Source organism: Acipenser ruthenus, chromosome 29 (genome assembly GCF_902713425.1).
Source record: "Acipenser ruthenus chromosome 29, fAciRut3.2 maternal haplotype, whole genome shotgun sequence".
In the NCBI taxonomy this organism is placed as follows: Eukaryota; Metazoa; Chordata; class Actinopteri; order Acipenseriformes; family Acipenseridae; genus Acipenser; species Acipenser ruthenus.
This window is the reverse complement of record NC_081217.1, coordinates 3,350,011-3,372,504: the sequence shown is the minus strand read 5'-3', so window position 1 is coordinate 3,372,504 and position 22,494 is coordinate 3,350,011. Positions and strand designations below refer to the sequence as shown.

Sequence of the window (22,494 nt, the reverse complement as noted above, 5' to 3'; positions counted from 1 at the left end):
AACAGATGATGCTTTATGTAGATTATGTAAAATTGCAAATGTCAGATTCCAGATGCAGAGGAGCAGTATGGGGCGACTTATTATAAAGATTGGAATGATTTCCCTGCAGTACTCTGAAGTTTCTTTGAAACTGACATACAGCACGGAGACGCAGTCTGCATGTACTGCAGATGATTTCCACTGAATAACAAACCAGTCAAGTGAGGGACAGCAGATGTACTTGAAAACATATGCAGTGGCAGGTATTTTAAATACCTGAATTAACGAGAATTAGTTTGGGCAAGGATCCAGCAGAACAGAGCAGTGGGTCACAAAAGACAGCATGCAAGCAATGAAGTCTTCACCTTGTGGAGGCCAACAAAAGAAATAGTTTGAGTGACTTAAATGGAAATAGAATCATCCAAAAATAAAGACCAGGCCCAGTTAACTGGTCTGCTGTTTTGAATTGTGTTACTCATGTGACTGAACCTTTAGTTCGTTATTATCCATCCAGCAGTGTGGAGTAGTGGTTAGGGCTCTGGACTCTTGACCGGAAGGTTGTGGGTTCAATCCCCAGTGGGGGACACTGCTGTTGTACCCTTGAGCAAGGTACTTTACCTAGATTGCTCCAGTAAAAAAAACCCAACTGTATAAATGGGTAATTGTATGTAAAATAATGTGATGTCTGTATAATGTGAAATAATGTGATATCTTGTGACAATTGTAAATCGCCCTGGATAAGGGCGTCTGCTAAGAAATAAATAATAATAATAATAATCCAAGTGAGATTACACTGCACGAGATCAAAAACATTCTAAAGTTCACATTGATTGATTGATTGATTCTGAGCACAATGTAACGCAAGAAAAATGGGAGTTATTTTTCATAGGAGCTCTTTACAGGTCTTCAGTTTTTAAAGTTATACAGTTCCTTAGAATTGTGCAAAATGCCAGTAAACACATTATTGCAATGACATGCTTATGAGCAATCTTGAGTTCAGCAACCAGAGTCAACGGTTTAATATTACAAAACCATTCAAACATTAATCTTAAACTTTTCAAACATTACAGATCAGCAATTGTGTGATCCAGTGCCAGTTTGAGACACATGTGGCAGATTAACAGTACAGGACATGACCAGAAAACACAGTAACTGGAAATGGTTCTGTACAAACTTTCACTAAATGCATCATTATAGTAAAAGCTCCTACAATTTATATTCATATTACTGCTTCACGACGGGATAACCCTCTTCTATGTGCAAACTGATTTTTGTCAGTCACTTGCTGACAGCTACAACCGCCAAACTCCACACATTTGAACTACAGTAGACCAAGTTTCAGTCTCTGTGAATAACCCAGTACATACAGAGGTGCACTCACATGAAAAACTATCAAGTTAAGCTTCTGCTGATGCTAGTGTCTCACTAATAAATTCACAAACAAGCAGCAAGATTTCTTAGTATGTTTCTTAGTATATGAACAATGTAGAGGAGGTGGAGCTGGCAGGGATAACAGGTCACAGTGTCACGTGATTTGAATGAAATGAAGAAGGCTGTTCAGTGTCAATACTTTATCGAGACATACTCAAAGCAGCTCAAAGCCAGGCCTAGAGAAAAAATGAGAACAATTTCATGTAACACAACCCAGAACCACTCTGACTTTGCAAACACAAAGGCGAGAGAAATGGAATGCACTTCAAGCTGAAAAAAAGGCCACACACATTAAATGAATTAGAAATGCATGACCTGGACAGAAAGGCTGTAATTGCACATATTGTGTAACTTACTATGGTAATGCAAACATCTGCCACACAGAACTTGTATAATCATTGATGGTATTTTAGTGCATTTTCTGCTGTGTCGCACCCCCATATATATATATATCTATATGTACAATGTGGTTAAAGAAGATAACATTCACAGCACACCCATGACATTCAGGCAACCCCTTTCAAGGAATTTATTGTGCACATCTATTAAAGGAATAACTATAACCGCAGGGACAACGATAAACAGCCCAATCATGCATGGGCGTAAAATTGCATATGTACAATAAATGCACTACTGTGTGTTCCAGTTTATCATACGGGAAACATCTTCACTGTTGCAAAGTCATTATCGGATATGTATTGCAATCGCATATTAACATGACGCTCAAGAATGACAGAACAGTCCATTGTGTACATTGTAGAATATCACGATATAGCCAGCATAAAGTGCTAGCCATTGGGTGCGTTAAGTAACTGAGCGGCTCAGAGCTAGATTTTCCCGCTCTCTCGGATCTCTGATAAAATCTGCACTGCAGCGCGCTCACGGGGAGAAGAACTGAGCATGCAATGTACAAACAAACTTGGGGGCAAATAAGGTAGCTGTACTTACGTTTGAATGACATAATTGTCCCTTCACAAAATCAATTAATTCCTAATCCATCCATCATTTTTCCCCGTCGTGTTTAGTAAAGATATTATTTCACGAATTAACATCACAGAGAAACGGTTCCCCAGTACACTTGAGTCCTCCGTGCAAACGGCGACTGTTTAATTGGATAGGAAACCTGGGGTCAGCTGCAATCAATATTCGATTGATACGTTTAATCCTAAAAAAAATGTTGAACTCTCAAGTTTTTCCAGAAATGTAAATGTATTAAACTTTTCAGCCTTTGTCTGGTATTTTACAAAAATTTAAAAATGTGTTTAAATATACGGTAGGCCTACTTGGTCTGTTAAACACTGATTTTCACAGATAAAACACGAAGTAATTTATTGTAATTAATATCTAAGATTTTTAGAACAGCAGTAATGAAATTGCGTAATGAAATAACGTATGCATATTGAGTAGTTTTTAAAATATATTGCTGTTAACCTGTATTTGATCACAAATACTATTATTATTTATTATTATTATTATGAATTGTGCCAAATTGAGTGGTGGGTTTGTGATGTAGACTTATGTCCACTGGAGGAATAAACTGAGTTCTGAGTTGAAACCTAGGCCTCTAGAAATGACACACATGAAATACAAGTGAATCGGCCGACTGTGTCAATAGCGACCCATATTTCATACAGCTATTTACAAGCCATGCAGGATCCAAGACTGCGGTTAATTGCTTCTACAGCATAGCTTGTATACATGTCTGTACGTTGACTTACAGCAAGCAGAGACAAACCCTTGTTGTGATAGAGAAGTTGGTGCTGAGCCCAGCTCAAATGCTGGAATTGCATGAATGTGTTTTGTGCCATGCTTAGTTACATGAGCCCATTTGGTCTGTTACAGGCAGCCAGGGAGCAGAATTTACAAAATCTGAAGTACCTGTTGTTATTCCAGCCATACTCTTCTCATGTGCACCCAATTCACTCGTACTTGACATCCTAACAGAACAAAATCATCAAACACTGGTGTGCTTTAAAACAAAGCCAATTTGTCTGCAGCTGTTCACAAAGTTGTACCTATTGCAGATCATATTGCTCTCCTACTGTCTCGTATATACAGTGTAGAGAGAGAGAGAGAGAGAGAGAGAGAGAGAGAGAGAGAGAGAGAGAGAGAGAGATGCCACAGCCATTATATTGCAAGGATGAGGCAACATCTGAACACTTCTTGGGATAAGAACTAAAAAGGAAAATTACAGGCATCATCCATAGAAATGTGCCACTGACAGTATTGCTGCTGAACGCATTGGTTTAGAAGTGTTACTGTACCTATCTTATTCAGGTGATTTAACTGGTAAACTAATGGCATATCTGTTTGGATGCTGTGTAGTTCCAGGACATATATTCTTTATAATACACCCTATGGTAGTTGTAAAGGTGAAACAATGTCCATAGCATAAATGGCATTGACATGAGTAAAAATGACCATCTTTAAGCAAACCTAACTGTAACCCAAATAACAATGAATATTGAACACTACTGTCCCTGTCTTGATCATTTTTAATGCTAATGTACTTGTACTTTGATCAGTGACACAATGTCCCGGCATTTGAACGAACAAACTTGAACCAAGAAAAATAAGCAAAAACAAAACACGCAAACACATGTTTACTATAAATACTAAATATATGTATTTTTTGTTCTTTCCTACAGAATAGAAAACTCCAAATTTATTCACATTCCAGTTACAAGTTGATTGCAAAAACAGATGTCTCGAAGCTTGATGTGACCTACATTGTAACCCAATTTAAAAAAAGACCTGCAACACTTTGTACATGTGTTTTGAGAATACAGCTTTTGTTTTTCATAATAGATCATCAACATTAAAACTAGATCTGGTTACAGACATATCAGAGCAAATATCCCAACCATTTTTCAACAGTAGTACTTTTAAAAGCACAGTAAAGAATGTTCTGACTTTACCTTCTCTTTAATATTCTTGCTGAAGAAGAGGACTCTTAACAATGTGTGCAAGTTTCTTTAGTGTGTTTTGTCTTTAAAAAGAAGTAAAATGCATTATTTTATGCCACCATTTACGTCAATTGAATCCTAAAGGGAAAATACATATGTTAAAAAGGAATAAGCATTAACTAATATTTTTTTGGCACATTTAGTTAAGTCTTATGTTTTTTGGATTAAGACCACATACTAAAGTGTTAGACACCATGACACCTGTGCAATAGTCATGTATAATCTTTTATTTTTTTCTTGAAACAGTTCCTGCAAGACCAAATGAATAATGTTGTTCAGGGAAGGAATTTTTTTTTTAAGCCTTGGTTATAACCTACTTCAAATGCATTCTAGTGTCTTCCTGTGCTGTTGCTCAGTTCAACACAAGCACGATTGTGTCTTTATCTGATTCGAGGACAGTTAGATGATTGTGGGGAAACTACCTGAAAGTACAGGTTTTCTTGCAGTCCCTGGTTTGAAGCGAGACATGGCCTCTAGTAGTCAGACCCCATGCCACAGACGCTTTGCAGGTAAAAAAAACTTTTTTTTTTTTTTTTTTTTATAAACAGAACCTCCTTGTCCAGTAACCAGAGAAGTGGTGCCAGTGTTTTCTGGATGTGGAAAGCAAGTACAAACTGAATGAATAAATGCATGAAAAAAATGCATAAGCAAATGAATTTAGGAAAAGATCAGAATAAGTTGGGCGATTTTCTAAAAACGCAGGGCCGGTAGAAAAAAATTGGTATGGACTGCAAAAATACATTAAATCAAAAACCTCCAGCCCAGACCCATCTCTCTTGCTGGACAACTGACAATGGAATGCTATGTCCGCAGCTGACAGCACAACATGATGAATATCATTGGAATCAAACTGCACTGTCATTGTCAATGCCATAAACACCAACTGTCTTCAGAATTTGGGTTTGCACAATGCAACAAACAATGGGTGCATGTACATGTTAAATTCAAATTAATAAAGCCAGAGGATTCTGACAAAACACCACCTTCCTGCTTTTAAAGAACATAACCGATGGTCTGAAACTATTTCTGTAACTGCTTGTAACAATGGTGCACCCCACCACTGGAAAAAACGTACACCCAAACCCGGATAGCACTTTATAATAAAAACACAACAAAATTAAAGTACCCAACTTAAATAGTGCATAAGAAGTATATGCTGTCTGCCTTTATTTTCTCAAAACTGTGAAAAACACTCAATATTTGCAGGAGCTATCCTTTCATGTAAAAACATGACTTGTTTTTCTATTATGCATTCCACTCGGACGTTTCACCTTTGGGCAGTCTCAAGCTTATACAAATCCCGCCCCCCAAACAAAAAATGACAAAGTCGCCTATCCTCTAGTGGTGATGTTTCTGCACTGACACTGCATACCAGAATGAATGTGTTTTTATATGTGGTTGTTTATTTATTTATTTTAAGTTACTGTTTTGACAGCCTTTGTCTGTTCAGCATACAAATAGATATTTAGTTCCCTCAAATATGGATGTGACTAGAAACAGATTTTAGTTTTAAATCACCTGACACATCAATTTATTTTTGCAAAGTAGAGTAAGAGAGTTTTGTTTGTAGGCACACAAGTTTAAAATCTGATGCAATCTTACATTAAATCAAACAAATGTGGGTGGTAGGCGTTCAACTACTGTCATAAACTACTGAGAAGGAAACAATTTGAACTGGGGCTTTTTTTTCTCTAAAATTTAAAACTAGAAGTTCACTTTGGAAGTGTATCTCCTATACAGCAGTATTAATACATTCCATCTTTAAAAGCATTTATTCTTTCCTAAACTCTGTAAATGATAAAGCTACAGTTGACTGCTTTTAGCTCACGGACACAGAGAGCTAATTGTATAGACATTGACAATCTCATATCCAGCCTGGCTTTAATATCTGTTCAATGCTGATCCACGGTAAACGATAACAAAACCACATGCCCTAAAGAAATCTGGTTATGCACTCTGCATGTTCATAAGCAACCATGATTGCAAAACATAAACCAAGTATGACCAAGATCATGGACCACGTGTGGTCAGAAGAGCATGTGAACTGTTGGTGTCGAAGGATGCACACAGTTCCACAATTTAAAGAGGTAAGTCAAATATCAAGCCAAATACAAGCAACACTAAAGAATGCTGACAGATAGCCGGATGCAAAGCTTGTTAAGCACTCTTTCCTCTGCTCGAAGAGGTCTGGTATTGCTACGGCACCAGACTGAAATGTTTACACATTAACTGTGTAATCTGATTCAGGATCAGACCTTGGGGACAAAGGTATCGAGACAGGTTCAGGTTATCTTTAAAAGACAGACAGGGTGGACAAGATCAGACCCCAAGGGCCATTATTTTCTATGTTTACCTGCATCAGGACCAAGCCCCCACCACACACCCATTGGACCATGGGCTAATGATGTTTTAGGATAATCTAAAGCAAAAGCCTCTTAAAGGTGTAGTTTTAAAAGCAGATATATATATATATATATATATATATATATATATATATATATATATATATATATTAGAAGGATGTTTTCTATTGTTGAGAATATAAAACAAATACTAAGATCCCCTTTCATCATTAGTTGTGTATTTCTGTGTCGCTTCCAAGTTGCATCAGAGCTCACATTTCTAATGCAGGTAGTAGCAGAAGCAGCTCTCTTCAATGCAGAGTGGAAAACAGACTTCAAGGAGAGAAGGACGCTTTAGTGCTTGCAGCTGGAGCTACTTTTTTGCTACAAACAGAACGACTGCTTTCTGATTAAGTTCAGTGTAAAGTGCACTATTGAAAGCATCGCACAGGAATCATACTGGAAGGGTAGGCATGACTGGGACACAAAGAGTGATTTAAACTGTATTAGTACACATGTAGAAACGGAGGTAACAAAAATCTCAATTTGAACCCTCTGCCAGTTAGAAGCACAGGCAGCTCTCCCCTCTCCAGCACCCGGCACCTCTAGAAAAAGTAACAGCGTGTCAGTTCAGCGACAGCTCGCCCTCCGTTTGAACTGGAGAGCCGTCATACTTTATTACTCAACCAAGAAAAAGAAAAAAAATACTTAAATGGATGACAACCTTTACTACCCTTTATGTGAACAAATATCATGGGCTCAGCTGCCTGCTGACATTTCATTAAAAAAAAAAAAAATTTAAAAAAAGATAAAATAATTATTCCCCCACCCCAAGTTAGGTCTTGTTTTTTTGTTTTTTTTTTGTTTCCACTTTTCTGGCTGGTGATGCAGGAATCTTTGTTTTTTTTTTGGTGGGGGGGGGGGGGGGGGGGGTGGGTTGGGGTAATTGGTAATTGACCCTTTCCCTCTCAGAAACAAGTCATTACATTCTCCAAGCTACTGTCTTTCGTGAGCCATCTTCGCAGTTCGCCTTCTAGCTGGATGTGTGAGCCGCTGTAAGCCACCAGCGAGGGCTGCTGCCTGGCGATCTCCGAGGGGGAAAGGGCTGGAAGAAGAGTTGGAGAAGTGGGCTGTTCTCAATCAGTTGAAGAGGTCTCCTGCGGAGGGCAGAGGTGCCAGACCTCCTGTGACGTTGGGCAGTAGTGAGAGGTCCGGGAGGCTCTGAATGTGGGATTTCAGCTCCTTGCGGACTTGCGTTACCCGGGCTAGCTTCTGCTTGTACTCCTGGAAGAGAACAAACACCCTGTAAACACCAGTGAATTAGCTCAGCACAGCATGTACTGTGCGGGGGAAATCGGAATGCTAAAGACTAAAGTACTCATGTCAGGTGGTATTCTGACACATAAGAGCTCAAACAGTTATGCTGAAGCAATCCCATAGTATAGGACACTGGCAGAAGGCAAAAATCTGTGATTTCACAGAACACAGACAAAATAAATCTTCTTAAATGGCTGATTTCTCTGTGCTTGCAACATATAGGACTATGAAAGCAGGCATACATAATCTGATGGCAAAGCATGTGCTCACGTGCAGCTGAGAGCTTGTGTGTTTGGGATTTGCAAAGCAACTCAGAATATTGGGGGTAAAAATTCCTTCCCTTTTAGGCCTTACTGTTAAGGTTTTTATTTTATTACAATAGGATTTTTACTTCAATATTGTAATTACGCCATTATTTAAACAGTTGTCTCTTCAAGGGAAAAAACATCTGAAATTTGAATTTGTTTTATGCCATTTAAATTTGCTAAATAGGGCTCTTATACTCTAAATCTAGTGGTTAGGGCTCTGGACTCTTGACCGGAGGGTCATGGGTTCAATCCCAGGTGGCGGGACACTGCTGCTGTACCCTTGAGCAAGGTACTTTACCTAGATTGCTCCAGTAAAAACCCAACTGTATAAATGGGTAATTGAATGTAAAAATAATGTGTAAAAAATAATGTAATTGTATGTAAAAATAATGTGATATCTTGTAACAATTGTAAGTCGCCCTGGATAAGGGCGTCTGCTAAGAAATAAATAATAACAACAAATCTAGAGCTTTCTTGGTATCTTGCTGCATAAAGCCAATTTTCTGCATGCAGATCAGAATCAGAGTGATTTAACAGAGTAAATATAAACAGTTTGAAAGCACTCGGCTGTCTCAAGCAGGGCTTGAGAAACTTCAGACCGTTTGTAAAAACAACGTCTGGATGAACAAGACTGCAGTAATGAACATTTCTCTCTCAAGCAAGCAGATCCTGGGTTCAGCCAAATGTCTGCTAGTTACTGGCTTTGAGACATTCCTGGTCGACCCTGTTCGGTCTCAGTTATGATGTGCTGTCATACTAATCAGAGGTTTGAAGCGATTATGTATTGTAAAATGCTTTATAGAAACCTTTATAGAGGACGTAGCTTCCCATATCAGGTCAATGGCTTCTTTTATATTTGTCTTACTACTGCGTTTGTACTCATTGAGTGCGCTTGGTTATCATTTTTCTTCATTCGTTTTACTGAATCCGTCCCCAGTGTTACTCTAGCTTTAGAACCCTGCTGAGGGACACAGGGTCAGAGCCCAACTCACGTCCAGTTTCTTCTCCCGGTCAGCCAGGACCTCCTTCTCGTTCTGGATGTACTCGGTCAGCATGCGAGACAGCTGCCTCCGGTCCTCCAGCTCGGCCGCCAGCCGTCCGTTGTACTCAGCCAGGAGAAGACAAGCCTCGTCCACCGTCTTCGAGAGCTGGTCCGCAGCCTCCTTATCTGGAGAGGGGAGCACAAGACGACACGCGTTAAATACTGTATCGCACTATCCCAGTCCGGGAGGGCCATTCCACTCCAGGTTTAACAGGTAACATGAACTACTTCAGGGTCTGGACAGATGTTTAATTGGTTCAACAGGGTTGGAACAAAGACCAGGAGCGGAAAGGCCAGCTTTGGACACTGCGATGCCTGTGAGGGGCTCTGCAGCCGGCTGGACAGGCTCACCTGTGATTTTCTCCAGCAGGGACACGTCCTGCACCTCCTGGGGCAGCGAGGCAATCTTCTGTCGGACAGCTGCGTCCCCAGAGGCAGCATTCTCCAGGTCCTGCAGCGCCTTGATCAGCTCCTCCGTCTGTACCAGGGAGGGGAAGCGATGGCATTGAGAGAACAGGGTTGGAAGGCTGCTCATATAGTACATGGCACTGTACGGACATAGCCCACCTATGAATTATCAAATTTATTGGCACTAGGTGGATTTGTTTTGTTTGGGGGAGAGGGGTTGTGAATTCACAAATCCGATGTAGGTGTGTGCATTCACAAATGTTTTCCATTCTCCGGTTATCCATGATAATACACTAAAAACAATAATACCAAGACTACCGGCTTTCTCCAGCACTGTGTAAACAGACCAGGAGTTGAACGAACGGTTGCTGACACCTAGTGGTAACAATTCTACAGTGCAGTGCAAATCCATATTTATTTAAAAAAAAAAAAAAAAAAAAAACCTTCCAAGTCTCACTAACTGCTAACAATTGGGGACATTTCCAAAACAGTTAAATATCTTGCATTGCAAACAAAGAGACAATTTCCAATGTCTAAATATTAAAAATAAGTTTTGTAATTCATGCTGTGCCAGTGCTATGGTTCTTCGTTGCAAGAAGGAGGTGGTAGATTATTGCTCCGAGTAGTTTCTTACTATTTAATATGAGATAATGGTACAGTATCTACTACATGGATCCTAATATAAACCCAAACTTGACTGAGGTAGGTCATGAACCAATCCATACTGCATGTAACTTCGTAGTATACTATATAACGACGCTCGTGTTTCTGTTTCTAAGCAAGTGATTGAGTAACTGAGCAAGAAAAAGCCACCAAGAAAAGTGAAGAGCAGCAGCAATACCAGAAGGGGTGCGGTGGTGTCATTGTCCCGTGGAGAGTAGTGACCCCGGTAATCATCGTCTTCCTCCTCCTCCTCCTCCTCTACCTCCTGGATCTTTTGGTAGGTGCGCTTGAGGGCTTTCTTCTCCTCCACTGCTGGGAAAGTGAACATTTGCGCCAGAGAAGTCAGGTTATTGTGTGGTGGGAGTGCAGCTCCCTCGCCAGATGACATGCCTACCCGACATGATTCCTTGTTTAAAAAAAAATCGAATTTAGATTACAGTATAAACTAGAGCTTTACAGGAAAAAAAAAAAAAAGACTGCACCGGATTAAACCATTAGCTAAATGTAATCGAACCTCTATCCGCTTTACTGCTTCTGACACTGGTTCATTGCTACACTTCCAGCACGCCTGTGCATTCCTCTTGAAGACGTTGCATTAAATGACATGCAGTCATAAAAAACATGGGAATGACAGAAAAGCAGTTTTATCTTTTAAAGCTTCCAGGAGGCATGCCAGAAATGTAGCAGTACAGACATCTTCAAGGAGAAACCTGTACATTTTGTTCATTAATAGCCCATAAGAAAATGCTTTTAAGCCTTGCCCTTTAGCAACATCAGTGGAAAGGTAGCTTTGACACAGCTGTCAGTCAATTACAAAAATAATACTAAAAGTCCACAAATATTTTCCAATGAGGCAATATTGTTTCGGCACTTAATGTATTGATTTAAGAAAATACTAAGCACTTCCTCCAATTCAGGAGTATATGCATATTCATAATTAACATATAGGGCAATATGACTTTCCTGTAGTTATGAACCATATAAATCTGCAACAATAACAGATTATAGTCTTTATTCAAATGAATTAAAATGAATACAGACACAGTAAGCATGCAATTTGTATTTATTGGGTGGATCCTTCTCATGTTCCTGCACAAGTCTGGTTGCTTTAACCCCTCATCTCCCAGCCTGTGTTTAGGACACTGATGGTGGTGTTCTGTGTAAATCCAGGGAACTTTGTCATGTCAATACTATTAACACACTGTACAAACACAGAACTAATACTGTCTCACATTGTATTGAAATACAGGGTAGCATTTAAGAACATATTGTGCATGAGATTTATCTTTTTGTGGAGGGGGATCTACAGCAATTGCCAGTACTGTTCTCAACAATAAAGTAATTACCCTGTATTTTAATTGAAGATTTCTGTGCAAAAACTGCGATTTCCATTTTTTGCTACCAGATCAATACTGACCACAATAACTATTCAAAATCTAATACATTACACACATATACACTAGACACATGCAAAGGTTTACTGATCATATTGCACCGAGCAAACCAGTCCTGGGACCAAGGGGTTAAAGTGTGACCAACCTTCGATGCGCTTTTCCCGGGTGTGTTTGGTTCGTCGAGCTCCGGGCTGCTTACCCTTGGGCTTCTGCTTGGGGCTGCTGGAGTCCTCGATGGCCAGCTTGAGCTGCTGGATGAAGTCAGCCCCATACACACTCCTCTCCTGCCAGATAGTCAACAGCCGCTCCAGGTGCTTCTTGCACCCGCCGTCTGCTTCTCTGAGGGACAAGAGGACTGCAGGGTCAGGGTCTCACATTCCTGCAAACCAGCCTCGTAGCAGCACACAATAAAACCACAGCTGTCACCCCACACTCGGCTGGAAGAAGACGGGGTTGCTACAACAAAAACGGCCAAGTTGCAAATGGCCAACATGCAATATAAAAACAGGCATGTTAAAAAAAAACACACACAATCTTTATTAGATTAACCAATTTTTTTGCAACTTCGTAGAGGTCAAATCTATATCTCAGCAGGTATTAATGCCCTGATCTCCATAACGCGTTTCATAAACCACAACCAGAGGAAAAAAAACCCAGAATTTGGTCCAACCTTGAGCTGGACCGACTCCGTTAAGAAGATTGTTAAGAACACCATTACAGGAATGTGTATCTCAGTGCATTTTCTGAAGGTCAGACCCTTCTGTTAAATGGCCAAGGCTGTCAAGTGAAGTAAAACTATTACCCCAGTACAGCCCTGTACCTGGACACATGGGAGCAAGCATCCACAAGGACCGTCTCAAAATCCCGGGTGAACTCGGGTCCTTTCCTCTTGCTGTTCTGGATCACGTCATTGGCCAGGTAGAGGAAGGTCAGCTTCCGGCCACTTTTTGCTGAAATAGGGAAAGGGATCATCAGCCTGGTTTAGTTCCGGCACTACAAATAAAACTGACGAGGCATGTGTGAATTCGACAGCTGGGGTAGCTAGGGAAAGCTTGTGGAAGCTTAAAATCTAAAACCAGCATATACAGGAAACTAAGACAAGACACTCATAACTGAAATTAAAATGAAAACACCACCACAAAATAAAGAATTACTACCATGACTGCAGACCAATCCGAGAGTAGCGTTATACAATTATGAAGTAACTTAGGCTACCTGATTAGCAAGTATTATCTGCAAGTATTAGCAAGAAATTGCTTGACATGACGTTACTCAAATAGACGTGTTACCGAACTACATGCAGCAGGGGTAGGGTATAAGTGACGTATCCTCAATGTGCACAACTCAGAACCATACACGTTTTTATTTAAACATAGGGCCCAAATAAAGCTTTCAATACCTGCTTACTGAGAAAGAGCTTACATTAAATATGTAAAAAAAAAGACTTTTAAAACTTGTACTTAAACGTTAACCTTTTTATCAGCAGGAAGCAGCTGGAACTACAAGTCTGCCATGACAGCTGCTAAAGACTCGTGGTTGTGGTGGCCTCCAGCTAACTGGTGACAATAAATCACTCACACTACCGATTAAAAAAACAAAAAAAGAATGTACTGTCACACTAGGGCATTAGAGCATAGTAAACAAACCAGCCACACAACTAAACAAAAATGCTGACTGACGCGTATCGATACCCATTGTAACGTAAATCGACAACACATGTCTAAGCGTGACTGACTAATCGGACTAGTATGCACCACTCATGCAATTAAAACATGGGCATGTTTTTTTTAATCAACTCACCTTTCTTCATTTCTCTGTGCCACACGTTGACGATAGATGACGAGTGCTTGCGGTGATGGATAATCCATAGCGAGAGGGTCTGCACGCTCTGCTGCGAGTTACTGAGTTCTGATAACTTCTTTTCCAGGGCCGATTCCGAGAACGAAGACATTTTTGTCTCCCTTTACGTTACTGAAGACTGTCGCCTCTCGATTTACTGATATTATCAATTGGATTAAGATCTCACACTATAAACTAGTGTGTGGTTATCATCAGTGATCTACTCGCCCTGCCAGCGCTGACTCCCCTCCAATGCCCTATCTCAAATCCTTAGCTGGGGTGCAATTCCTAAATAATTCGAGTTATTAGCTGTTAACCGCAGATACGGTTTCACCACTGTATATAATTACAACGACGACACTAATAAAGAGCACCCCGCTTTTGCACGATACAAACTGTAAACATATGAATATATAAAAGTTACGAAAATCATAAATATTTTGCGAATCTCAATTTTTTTTCTTAAAGCATCCCTATTTAAGCTTATCTCTTAGGCTACGATCTTATTCCGTGTGCCAAGGAAACTCACAACAAGACAACAAACACCTAGGCTGCAGAGTGCAGTACTACTGTCGACTCAAAACTCTTCAAACAAACGCCAACAAATATGATGTGCTAAGCATGCCGTTCCTCGCCGAGTTTACCAAAATCCTGTTACCCCGCAACCCAGGTCTTTCGGTTCTTTGCGTTTTGTCCCCGACTTTTCTGCTACTGTAATAATTTTGTAGTGAAAACAAACACCTGCATCTGTTGCCAAGATGGCCGAGTGACCTTTTACCTAGGGTTCAAAGAGCAAATGAACACACGTGGTCGGGAAGAGTCAGAATTTTAAATGATCATTATTCTTTTTTTTTATTGTTTATTTAAAGCAATATACATATAGCCATAAAACAATATACGTTTTAATTAATTTTGAACCTTAGTGTGAATATTTTACACACACATATAATATCAAATCCGTGGCTAGTACAAATATAATTTACTTCAACGAGTGAATAATTAAAATAACTTTTAAGAAGTAATTTACTGTACCTAGGTTAACTTTAAGTTGTTAAACCAAATATATTGCACTAGGAAACGCTGCATTCTGCATGTATGCTTTTTTTTTTTGAGTGCTGTGTGTGATGAATTCGGCCAGTGGTAGTACCTGTCGCTTCGAGATGACGTAAACAGACTCTCTGGCAGAGGTCTATCTTTCTATAGGCAGCTGTACTCGCAGTGTGGAGAGACTCAAGACATGCCACCAATAAAGGTAATTGGTTTTTCAAGCTTGCGTTGATCGGGTCACATTAATATATGTAACGACAGACAAGGCAGAATATACTGAATATTTAGGATGTTTTAACCCTAACATACAGCCTATTTTTAGTTTCGATTACTGGCAAGGCTTTGGGTTTGCAGCTTCATCTTCTGAGACGAAGTTAAAATAAAACTAGCCTACAGTGTCCTCTAATTTCTCGTTTACTATGTTTGTCAGTCTATTGACAATTCACATTGTTCTGGACAGACTGAAATAAGTCATTCCAGTAATTATCACGTCAGTGAGGTGTGAATGGATTCTTTATATTAATTGATAACGTATTGGCTGAGTGTATTACTTAATTGATGAATGTATTATAATATTTATAATATGTTGTATGTTGTGAAACCTTTAAGTTGATAAAATAAGACTATATCGATTACCGGTGTGCCCATAGAGTATGGTAGAGTAAAGCATAATAATTATAGTGGGTACATGTTGGTAATTCTGATTTTAATATTATTATTATTACTTCTTAAACATAGTCAATCGTTAGAGCCTGTGTTGTAAAATGAATAAGTTAGTGGTTGTTGTTGAAGTGACACCCCATCGACTGTCTCTACAGGAGGCTCATCCTGACCTGGAGCAGCATGCTGAACATGGCAGTGATTGATGACCCCAGGGAGGCTTTCGGCTCCCTGCGGCCGGTGTGCGTGCTTCTGACGCGAGAGCCCACGGTGCACAATGTGGAGCGCCTGCGCACCCAGCTGCAGGGGCTCAGCGACTCTGCCCTGCAGCAGCTGCAGGAGTACATCCTCTTCCCTCTGCGCTTTGCCCTCAAGACACCTGGCCCCAAAAAGGACAGCCAGGTCCTGGCCGTGGTGGAATGCGTTGCCTACGTCCTCACCAGCACCTGCGTGCAGAGCTGGGAACTGCTCCGGGACCTCTTCTCTGAGCTCTGTGTCTGCCTGTGCTCACCCTCGAACCCTGGCAAGCCAGCCCCGGTGTCGGAGGAACTGAAGACAGCCGTCGTGCAGGCTCTCGATGCGCTGCTGCACGCAGCCTATGGTGACATCGTTCTCCATTTGTATGAGCCCCCCATGATGCCTGCGTTAGGTCTTGCTATTTCTTTGTTGTTAGAACTAGGCGAGCATGAAAAGTCAAGGAAGCTGCAGACGGCAGCCTTGAAGTGTCTCCAGGTTTTTCTTCTGCAGTGTGACTGCTCGCAGCTTCACAGGTCAATGAACGAGGAGGAGGAAAGGATGCTTGGAAGGACCTTTGCCTCCTTTTTACCAGGGATCACTCAAGGCCTGTCCAGGGTTGTCACTGGGGATGTTAAACAAGGCCATGCAGTGACAGTAAGTGCTATGAGAGTTTGGTTCAAAACTGTAGTCCTGGTAATGGATGAAAAGCAGCTTTCAAAGGACAAGGAGAAGCCTGTGGTCGAGCTTGGTCGAGTTGGGGAGCTCATGGTACAGAGGACCAAGGAATGGGTGAAAGACACTGGAGGCAAGCTGGCTGTTCTTTTAAAGAAGATGCTTGCTTGTTCTTCAGGCCACCGGCATTGGAAAGTTAGAATGGAGGTGGTTGAACTCTCAAGCCATCTCCTATCCAGGTGCCATGGGACCCTGGTGGACTCTATCAGCCCCCTCCTGGAGGCTTTAGTTGGTCTGGTGAATGACGAGAGCTTAGAGGTCAGGTCTAGATGTGATGAGGTGTTGAAGTCCATGGCTGAACAGAACCTGATTGGTGGAAACCAGGCATTTATCGATATTTTGTCAGAAAATCTGCACTCCTTAACCACCTCCTTGCCGCGACTGATGAGGAGCGCAGACGACCAGGACAAACTGTCCACGCTGAACCTCTTCTTGGGCTATCTGAAGATTCTGGGGCCAAGAGTGTCGGCTGTTTTGAATTCAGCCGCCCACCTCCAACGCATCTCTAAAGCACTGATGCAGGTTTTAGAGATGGACGTGACCGATGTCAGGATAGTGGAAGAACGTCGTTTTCACAATGAAGCCCGCGGAGAGCAACATACTGAACTTCTAGAAAGGGCGACTCAGAAAAAGTACTTCCGATACTTTACAGACGAGAGGATATTTGCATTGCTCCGACAACTCTGCAGGGTGCTTGGCTACTATGGAGACCTCTACCTGTTGGTGGACCACTTCATGGACCTCTATCGGGAGTCAGTGGTCTATAGAAAACAGGCTGCGTTGGTCCTCAACGAACTCATTGCAGGTGCTGCTGGGATGAATTTGGAGACGTCGGTGGGACAAAAGGATCTAGTAAGCCAAGAGAACTTGAAGGCAGCAGTTACGTCTGTTACTGAAGAATACACAAGCCTGGTCAACTGGCATTTAGTCACCACTAGTGTGGAATCAGAGCAGGGAGATAGCACTGCCTTTAGCCAGTCAAGGTTGCTTTCAATCACCACGAGTGCAAACACTGATTATCTGAAATCTTCAGCAGGCTTGAACCCAACAATCGGTCTGATGAATAGCAATATCTGGCAGATTTGTATCCAGCTGGAAGGGATCGGCTGTTTCGCACTTGCCCTTGGGCCGCAGTTCCGGCTGCTCTTGATCACAGCCTTGTACCCCGTGCTGGAAAAGGCAGGGGATGAAACCCTGCTGATTAGCCAGGCAGCTCTGGGAGCCATGAGGGACATCTGCAAAGGCTGTGGCTATAACTCTCTGAAAGACCTCATCAACCAGAACTCGGACTATCTGGTGAATGATATATCCTTGAACCTGCAGAGGCTGAGCCAGCACCCTCACACTCCCAGGGTTCTCAGTGTGATGATCAGCAACTCGGATGCCAGCCTGCTTCCGCTGGTGGTGGATATCATTCAAGACGTGCTGATGGCCTTGGACCACTGTTATGACGAGAGGGCACCCGTATTCTGTGTGGTTTTACATTCACTTATAGGGGCATTCGGTAAGTGTTTTTTTTTTCCAGTAAAAAAGCATATTGTTAAGGATAAAAATATCTTAATAAGATAAGGATCTTATTAAGCCAAACCATCAGGTTAAGCCAAAGTGAAATGTAAAGCCCTTTCCAGACGTTGCTTCTATACTAAGTAAACCTGCTTGTTTTTCTGCTGTGACTTCTCCGGACCTGTCTTCTGAGAGCAGTACGGTGGTTCCCAGCTGAGACGAGCAGCAGGAATGAATGCAGGAACCCAGATGGAGAGAGGGACTTGCCAGAGGAGATGACGAGGTTTCTCCTGGACTATCACAGGCAGAGGCAGGTGGCAGAGGGCAACGCTGCAGAGGAGGCAGAGCTGGAGGACACAGGTTGGTGCTGCATCAGTAAACTTCATAAGGAGTTATAACCAAGGCTTGAAAAATGAACAGCTTTGACAGCTCAGAACACCCTCACAAGTCCTTAAATCATTTTTCCAGACTGTATTTGCAGTTTGACAAAGGTGAAGACTATTTATCCTGCCACCAAACTGTAAATGCCTTTCCTGTGTAGCAGGTGCAGGACTGACTCTGGCTCCAGCACACAGTCTTAGACAGCGTGTGCAAGGGCCAGTTGAATTTCTGAGACTGTTGTTAGTGAGAGGAGATTTTAAAGCCTTGCCTATTACCCCTTTTAAACTTCTTAATCAGGGTTGAAGTTGTCATACTGTACGTTTAATCATGCTTCTACTAATTGGATCTTGTTTGGTAGAAATGCCGCCCCCGGCTCCGGAGCCTGATGATAGTGAGGAAGGTCCTGCCGTGAAACCTGAACTGCCCCCTCACATCAGCATTGCCAAGGAGGTGATGGAGCGGTGCATCCACCTCCTGTCAGACAAGAGTCTGCGTCTCCGGCTCAAGGTAATATAGCAGCACTAAATGGTACATGAAAGGAACCAAACCTGCTACCAAACTGAGAACTATTAAAATCAGTGCATTTGAAACGCCATACACTCTCACCATCATATCACCCGATCTCATGCTTTCCACCGTGCCACTGTGCTTAAATGGTGGTCTATCCAGTGAGCACTAGATAAGCTGGTTAGGACCACAGTGGCAGTTTCAGTACTGTGTGGGTCTTGCAGGTTCTGGACGTGCTGGAGCTGTGTGTGACAGTGCTGCAGAGCCACGAGAATGAACTGCTCCCTATGGCTCACCGCGCATGGCCCCCGCTTGTGCAGAGACTGACTAACGATGATCCACTGGCAGTGCTCAGAGCTTTCAAGGTACATTGGGTTTACAGCTGGTAAACACTTCAGAATCATAGTAAAGGGTCTTTTACTAACACATTTTACTTAGGAGGAAATTAACTCAAACCACAGATCGCAAAAAAAAAATAACAACCTTGGTGTTTCACAAAAGCTTAAATTGTGATAGTCTTTTGGGTTCTGGCCATTTCGGCAGTGTCCCAGTTTATTTTTTTATGGTATTATTGTACAGTACTCTATTTTCCATTCTGTCACCTGTGTGCGTTTGTGCCCTAGGTGATGTGTACGCTTGGGGAGACGTGTGGGGATTTCCTCAGAAGGAGGGTGTCTAAAGACGTGCTCCCCAGACTGACGGGCTCCCTGGTAAAGCAGGCTCCGGTGAGCGCCAGGGCTGGGCCCGTCTACACCCACACCCTGGCCTACAAGATGCAGCTGGCAGTCCTGCAGGGACTGGGGGCTCTGTGCTGCCGACTAGACTTGGGTAAGCAAGCGGCTGAACTGCACTGTGCACTGTGGGGTGCTCTACTGAATCCCATTGTGAATCAGTATTGCCTGTTCAAACCTGTCAGCACTGAGCATTTAATGAGACTTCACACCATGTGCTATTTTAACAGCCCAAGAATAAACTCGCAGATGGGATTAATCAGACTGCCGCACCACACCATGTGGATGTGAACTTTATTTTTTCTTTATTTATGTATGGTATTGGAAAATCTCACTGAACAGATTTTTATTTAAGGTTCTTGCCACCAGGTGGCAGCCTTAGCTAAAGTTATAATATTGAATATAAATCGACATGTTCCTAACATTTAATTTCTTTTTATCAATATTTGTTATGCTTCCTAACAATTGCAATTTACAGGGATGGAAACAATTCCACCAGTGTATACTTACTGTACTGCAAAGGGGCTTTTAGTGTCTTTATACTATTGCAGGGATGGTAATGGTAAGGGGTGGAGCAGTGTGGAGTAGTGGTTAGGGCTCTGGACTCTTGACCGGAGGGTTGTGGGTTCAATCCCCAGTGGGGGACACTGCTGTTGTACCCTTGAGCAAGGTACTTTACCTAGATTGCTCCAGTAAAAACCCAACTGTATAAATGGGTAATTGTATGTAAAATAATGTGATATCTGTATAATGTGAAATAATGTATAATGTGATATCTTGTAACAATTGTAAGTCGTCCTGGATAAGGGCGTCTGCTAAGAAATAAATAATAATAATAATAATAATAATAATAATAATAATAATAATAATAAGACCCCTATTGCATAGCAGTTTCACCCATTTCAGGTTTTACTATGGCTGGATTAGCCACAGTGTACATGAAACAAGCTCAGGTGTGTCTTATTAAACTCATAGTAAAACCAGGAATGGATGAAACTGCTATGCAGTGGGAGTATTATTTCCATTTCTGAATTTACACTGAAATAGTAAGCATAGCAAATTATGATCAAAGCAGAAGTACCAACAGAGAGATACAGAACGACATTATAATAGGATGCATGTGAAGAAAGTAGATGATATAAAGTATCCCTTTAACTGTAAACCTGGATTTGGACTGTGGTGTTCTCTCTGCTCTTTCAGCGGATGCTGAATTTGATGTCGTCTCAGACGCCTGCCTGCACTATCTGAGCTGCAGGCAGCCTCCTAAACTGCAAGAGGCCTGTGTCAGGTAACACACTTTGAGATGAACCTGACTGTGAACCCCTTGTGCATCAGCTAGGATTTCATAGTGATGTGGAAAAGAACACTCGTTGCAGGGAAACCAGCACAGGTCCTATAGGGGTGCTGCCGCTGATGTCAAAGCTGTTGTATGAGCTGCCTGATACGGTCACGTTTGCATAGAGAAGCACTTCCATCTTTGAGATGTTTTGGGTGTTTTCTCTACAGACCATTAAGTGTCAGTGTGCCTTTCTAACCTACACTTCCTAGACAGGCTTGTCCGATCATGGTACCTAATTCTGTATTTTTTCAATTTATTCTACAGTGTTTTCCAGCATCTAATCCAGGTTGACCCGGACTCAGTCTGGCTCACCCTGAACGAACTTTACTGCCCAAACTCGTATGAACCAAAGCACTCAAGTCTGCATGCGGTCCAGCTGAGCGGCATGGGGAAACAGAGGAACGAGTTCACCGAGAACATCCTGAAGCTATTGCAGGAGATGCAGTGAAGTATCTGCAGGGCTCCTGCAGCCCAGGACAGGGAATAGGGGCCAGGCAGGGGATCAGAACTCAGGAAGCAGGGCCCAGGGATTAGTTTATGGATGCTGTTGGGGAGTCACTTGCCTACTAGTGGGAATTAGGCACTAAACCCTCTTACCGTCAGTCATCCAGAGAGCTGCAAAACAGCAGCAATCTCCATTGTGCAGTACTGGGAGGGGTTAGGCTATTACATCCTCCAATACTTCATATGGATTTTGGTATTCCATATGAAATGTTAAAGTCTTTAATGTCTTTAGTTCAGGTAAACAAAGGACTTTTAAATAAATTAAAAAAAGTAAAATATTTGTTGATGACAGGTATGAACTGTTTTTAGAGGAGTTTTGTACCCTTTACAGGATATTTTATTGCAGCTATGATCCCCTTTCATTTCTCACTGCATCCAACCAAAACCATACAGGATGCCCCAAACAAACTGAGAAGCCTCTGCACCCCTACAAAAATGAGCCCTTTCTGCACTGGCCCACGGATATAAAATCACATCTTGATCCATCTTCTATCAAACAAGGCACCATTTGTAGGTGGGAGTCTCAATTGTAATGTTCTACGCAATTAAAAAAATAAATAATAAAATGAATAAACCCTTGTTAAGCCTTCCTGATACCATGTATTTGTTTCCAGTAAGAAAGCCTGCTTAGCTCCAGCGGTAGACTGCTCTTGCTTTCGTTCTTAAACACCGAAGCAAAGTTAATTCCCTTGCTTTGCTGATTACATGTCTTTCAATCAGCCTCCTCCTGTAAATCCACAGCATTGAATTCAGCTGTTCATGCAGGCCCTACAAGATGAGCACCAATGGCAGCGATCCTACAGGAAGATTCTTCTGCAGCAGAAGACCTTTCAGAAGGGAAGAGGCTTCGTTTTTGCTCTCTGTTAAAGGATAAATAATAAGACCCTCAAACATTTTACCAAGTGTAATGATGCATCCCCCTTTAAGCTGTTATTGTCAGGTGCAGCATTTTCCTTGGGTGAAATAAAGTTTGATAAACCACACTAGGAGTAGTGTGGAACAGGAGTTCAGGCTTTGTGAATGTCTCTGTTTTCTCAGGTGGGTTTTGAGGGATTGCAATTGGATTGTAGGTTCTCAGGCCATTGAAACGGGGTTAACCCTAAAGCCCATCTTATAATAGAATTGTTCATGAATCACAGTATACATACATAATTGTACCGTTAT

General features: G+C 41.8%; 2 protein-coding genes across 10 annotated transcripts; one reads left to right on the top strand and one right to left on the bottom strand.

The window, feature by feature from the left end:
- Positions 1 to 4,012: 4,012 nt before the first annotated feature.
- LOC117426419 (regulation of nuclear pre-mRNA domain-containing protein 1B) lies at positions 4,013 to 14,830 on the bottom strand. Of its 7 annotated transcripts, none has more exons than XM_034043954.3 (7): positions 13,651 to 14,830; positions 12,653 to 12,800; positions 11,996 to 12,189; positions 10,635 to 10,768; positions 9,737 to 9,863; positions 9,336 to 9,511; positions 4,013 to 8,002 (listed from the first exon to the last, which is right to left on the bottom strand). In XM_034043954.3, exons 1-7 carry the CDS (start codon positions 13,799 to 13,801, stop codon positions 7,859 to 7,861), a joined length of 1,074 nt encoding a protein of 357 aa, XP_033899845.1. In that variant the 5' UTR covers positions 13,802 to 14,830; the 3' UTR covers positions 4,013 to 7,858. The 7 variants fall into 7 exon arrangements, with proteins under 7 accessions (XP_033899845.1, XP_033899854.1, XP_033899872.1 ...); XM_034043963.3 differs by having other exon boundaries at positions 10,635 to 10,765; XM_034043981.3 differs by having other exon boundaries at positions 12,050 to 12,189.
- A 15-nt stretch (positions 14,831 to 14,845) lies between these two features.
- Positions 14,846 to 22,371, top strand: LOC117432516 (TELO2-interacting protein 1 homolog). Of its 3 annotated transcripts, XR_009309320.1 has the most exons (9): positions 14,846 to 14,941; positions 15,555 to 17,869; positions 18,067 to 18,228; positions 18,608 to 18,756; positions 18,981 to 19,121; positions 19,380 to 19,584; positions 20,688 to 20,775; positions 21,091 to 21,844; positions 22,072 to 22,371. XR_009309320.1 is itself a non-coding variant. In XM_059004391.1 (8 exons), the coding sequence occupies exons 2-8, from the start codon at positions 15,580 to 15,582 to the stop codon at positions 21,272 to 21,274; spliced, it is 3,219 nt and encodes a 1,072-aa protein (XP_058860374.1). In that variant the 5' UTR covers positions 14,846 to 14,941; positions 15,555 to 15,579; the 3' UTR covers positions 21,275 to 21,909. The 3 variants fall into 3 exon arrangements, 2 of the variants coding, with proteins under 2 accessions (XP_058860374.1, XP_058860375.1); XM_059004391.1 differs by lacking the exon at positions 22,072 to 22,371 and having other exon boundaries at positions 21,091 to 21,909; XM_059004392.1 differs by lacking the exons at positions 14,846 to 14,941; positions 22,072 to 22,371 and adding an exon at positions 14,990 to 15,235 and having other exon boundaries at positions 21,091 to 21,909.
- The last annotated feature ends 123 nt before the right edge of the window (positions 22,372 to 22,494 follow it).

Excerpts from the sequence above, each read along its gene's own strand:
- LOC117426419 (XM_034043954.3), bottom strand. The coding sequence starts at position 13,801 with ATGTCTTCGTTCTCGGAATCGGCCCTGGAAAAGAAGTTATCAGAACTC. Across the intron at positions 10,769-11,995 it reads CCGGGAAAAGCGCATCGAAG|CAGTGGAGGAGAAGAAAGCC; the intron begins GTTGGTCACACT and ends TCACTTTCCCAG. Across the intron at positions 9,864-10,634 it reads ACACCACCGCACCCCTTCTG|ACGGAGGAGCTGATCAAGGC; the intron begins GTATTGCTGCTG and ends TCCCTGGTACAG.
- LOC117432516 (XM_059004391.1), top strand. The coding sequence starts at position 15,580 with ATGCTGAACATGGCAGTGATTGATGACCCCAGGGAGGCTTTCGGCTCC. Across the intron at positions 18,757-18,980 it reads GTCTGCGTCTCCGGCTCAAG|GTTCTGGACGTGCTGGAGCT; the intron begins GTAATATAGCAG and ends TGGGTCTTGCAG. Across the intron at positions 19,585-20,687 it reads GTGCTGCCGACTAGACTTGG|CGGATGCTGAATTTGATGTC; the intron begins GTAAGCAAGCGG and ends CTGCTCTTTCAG.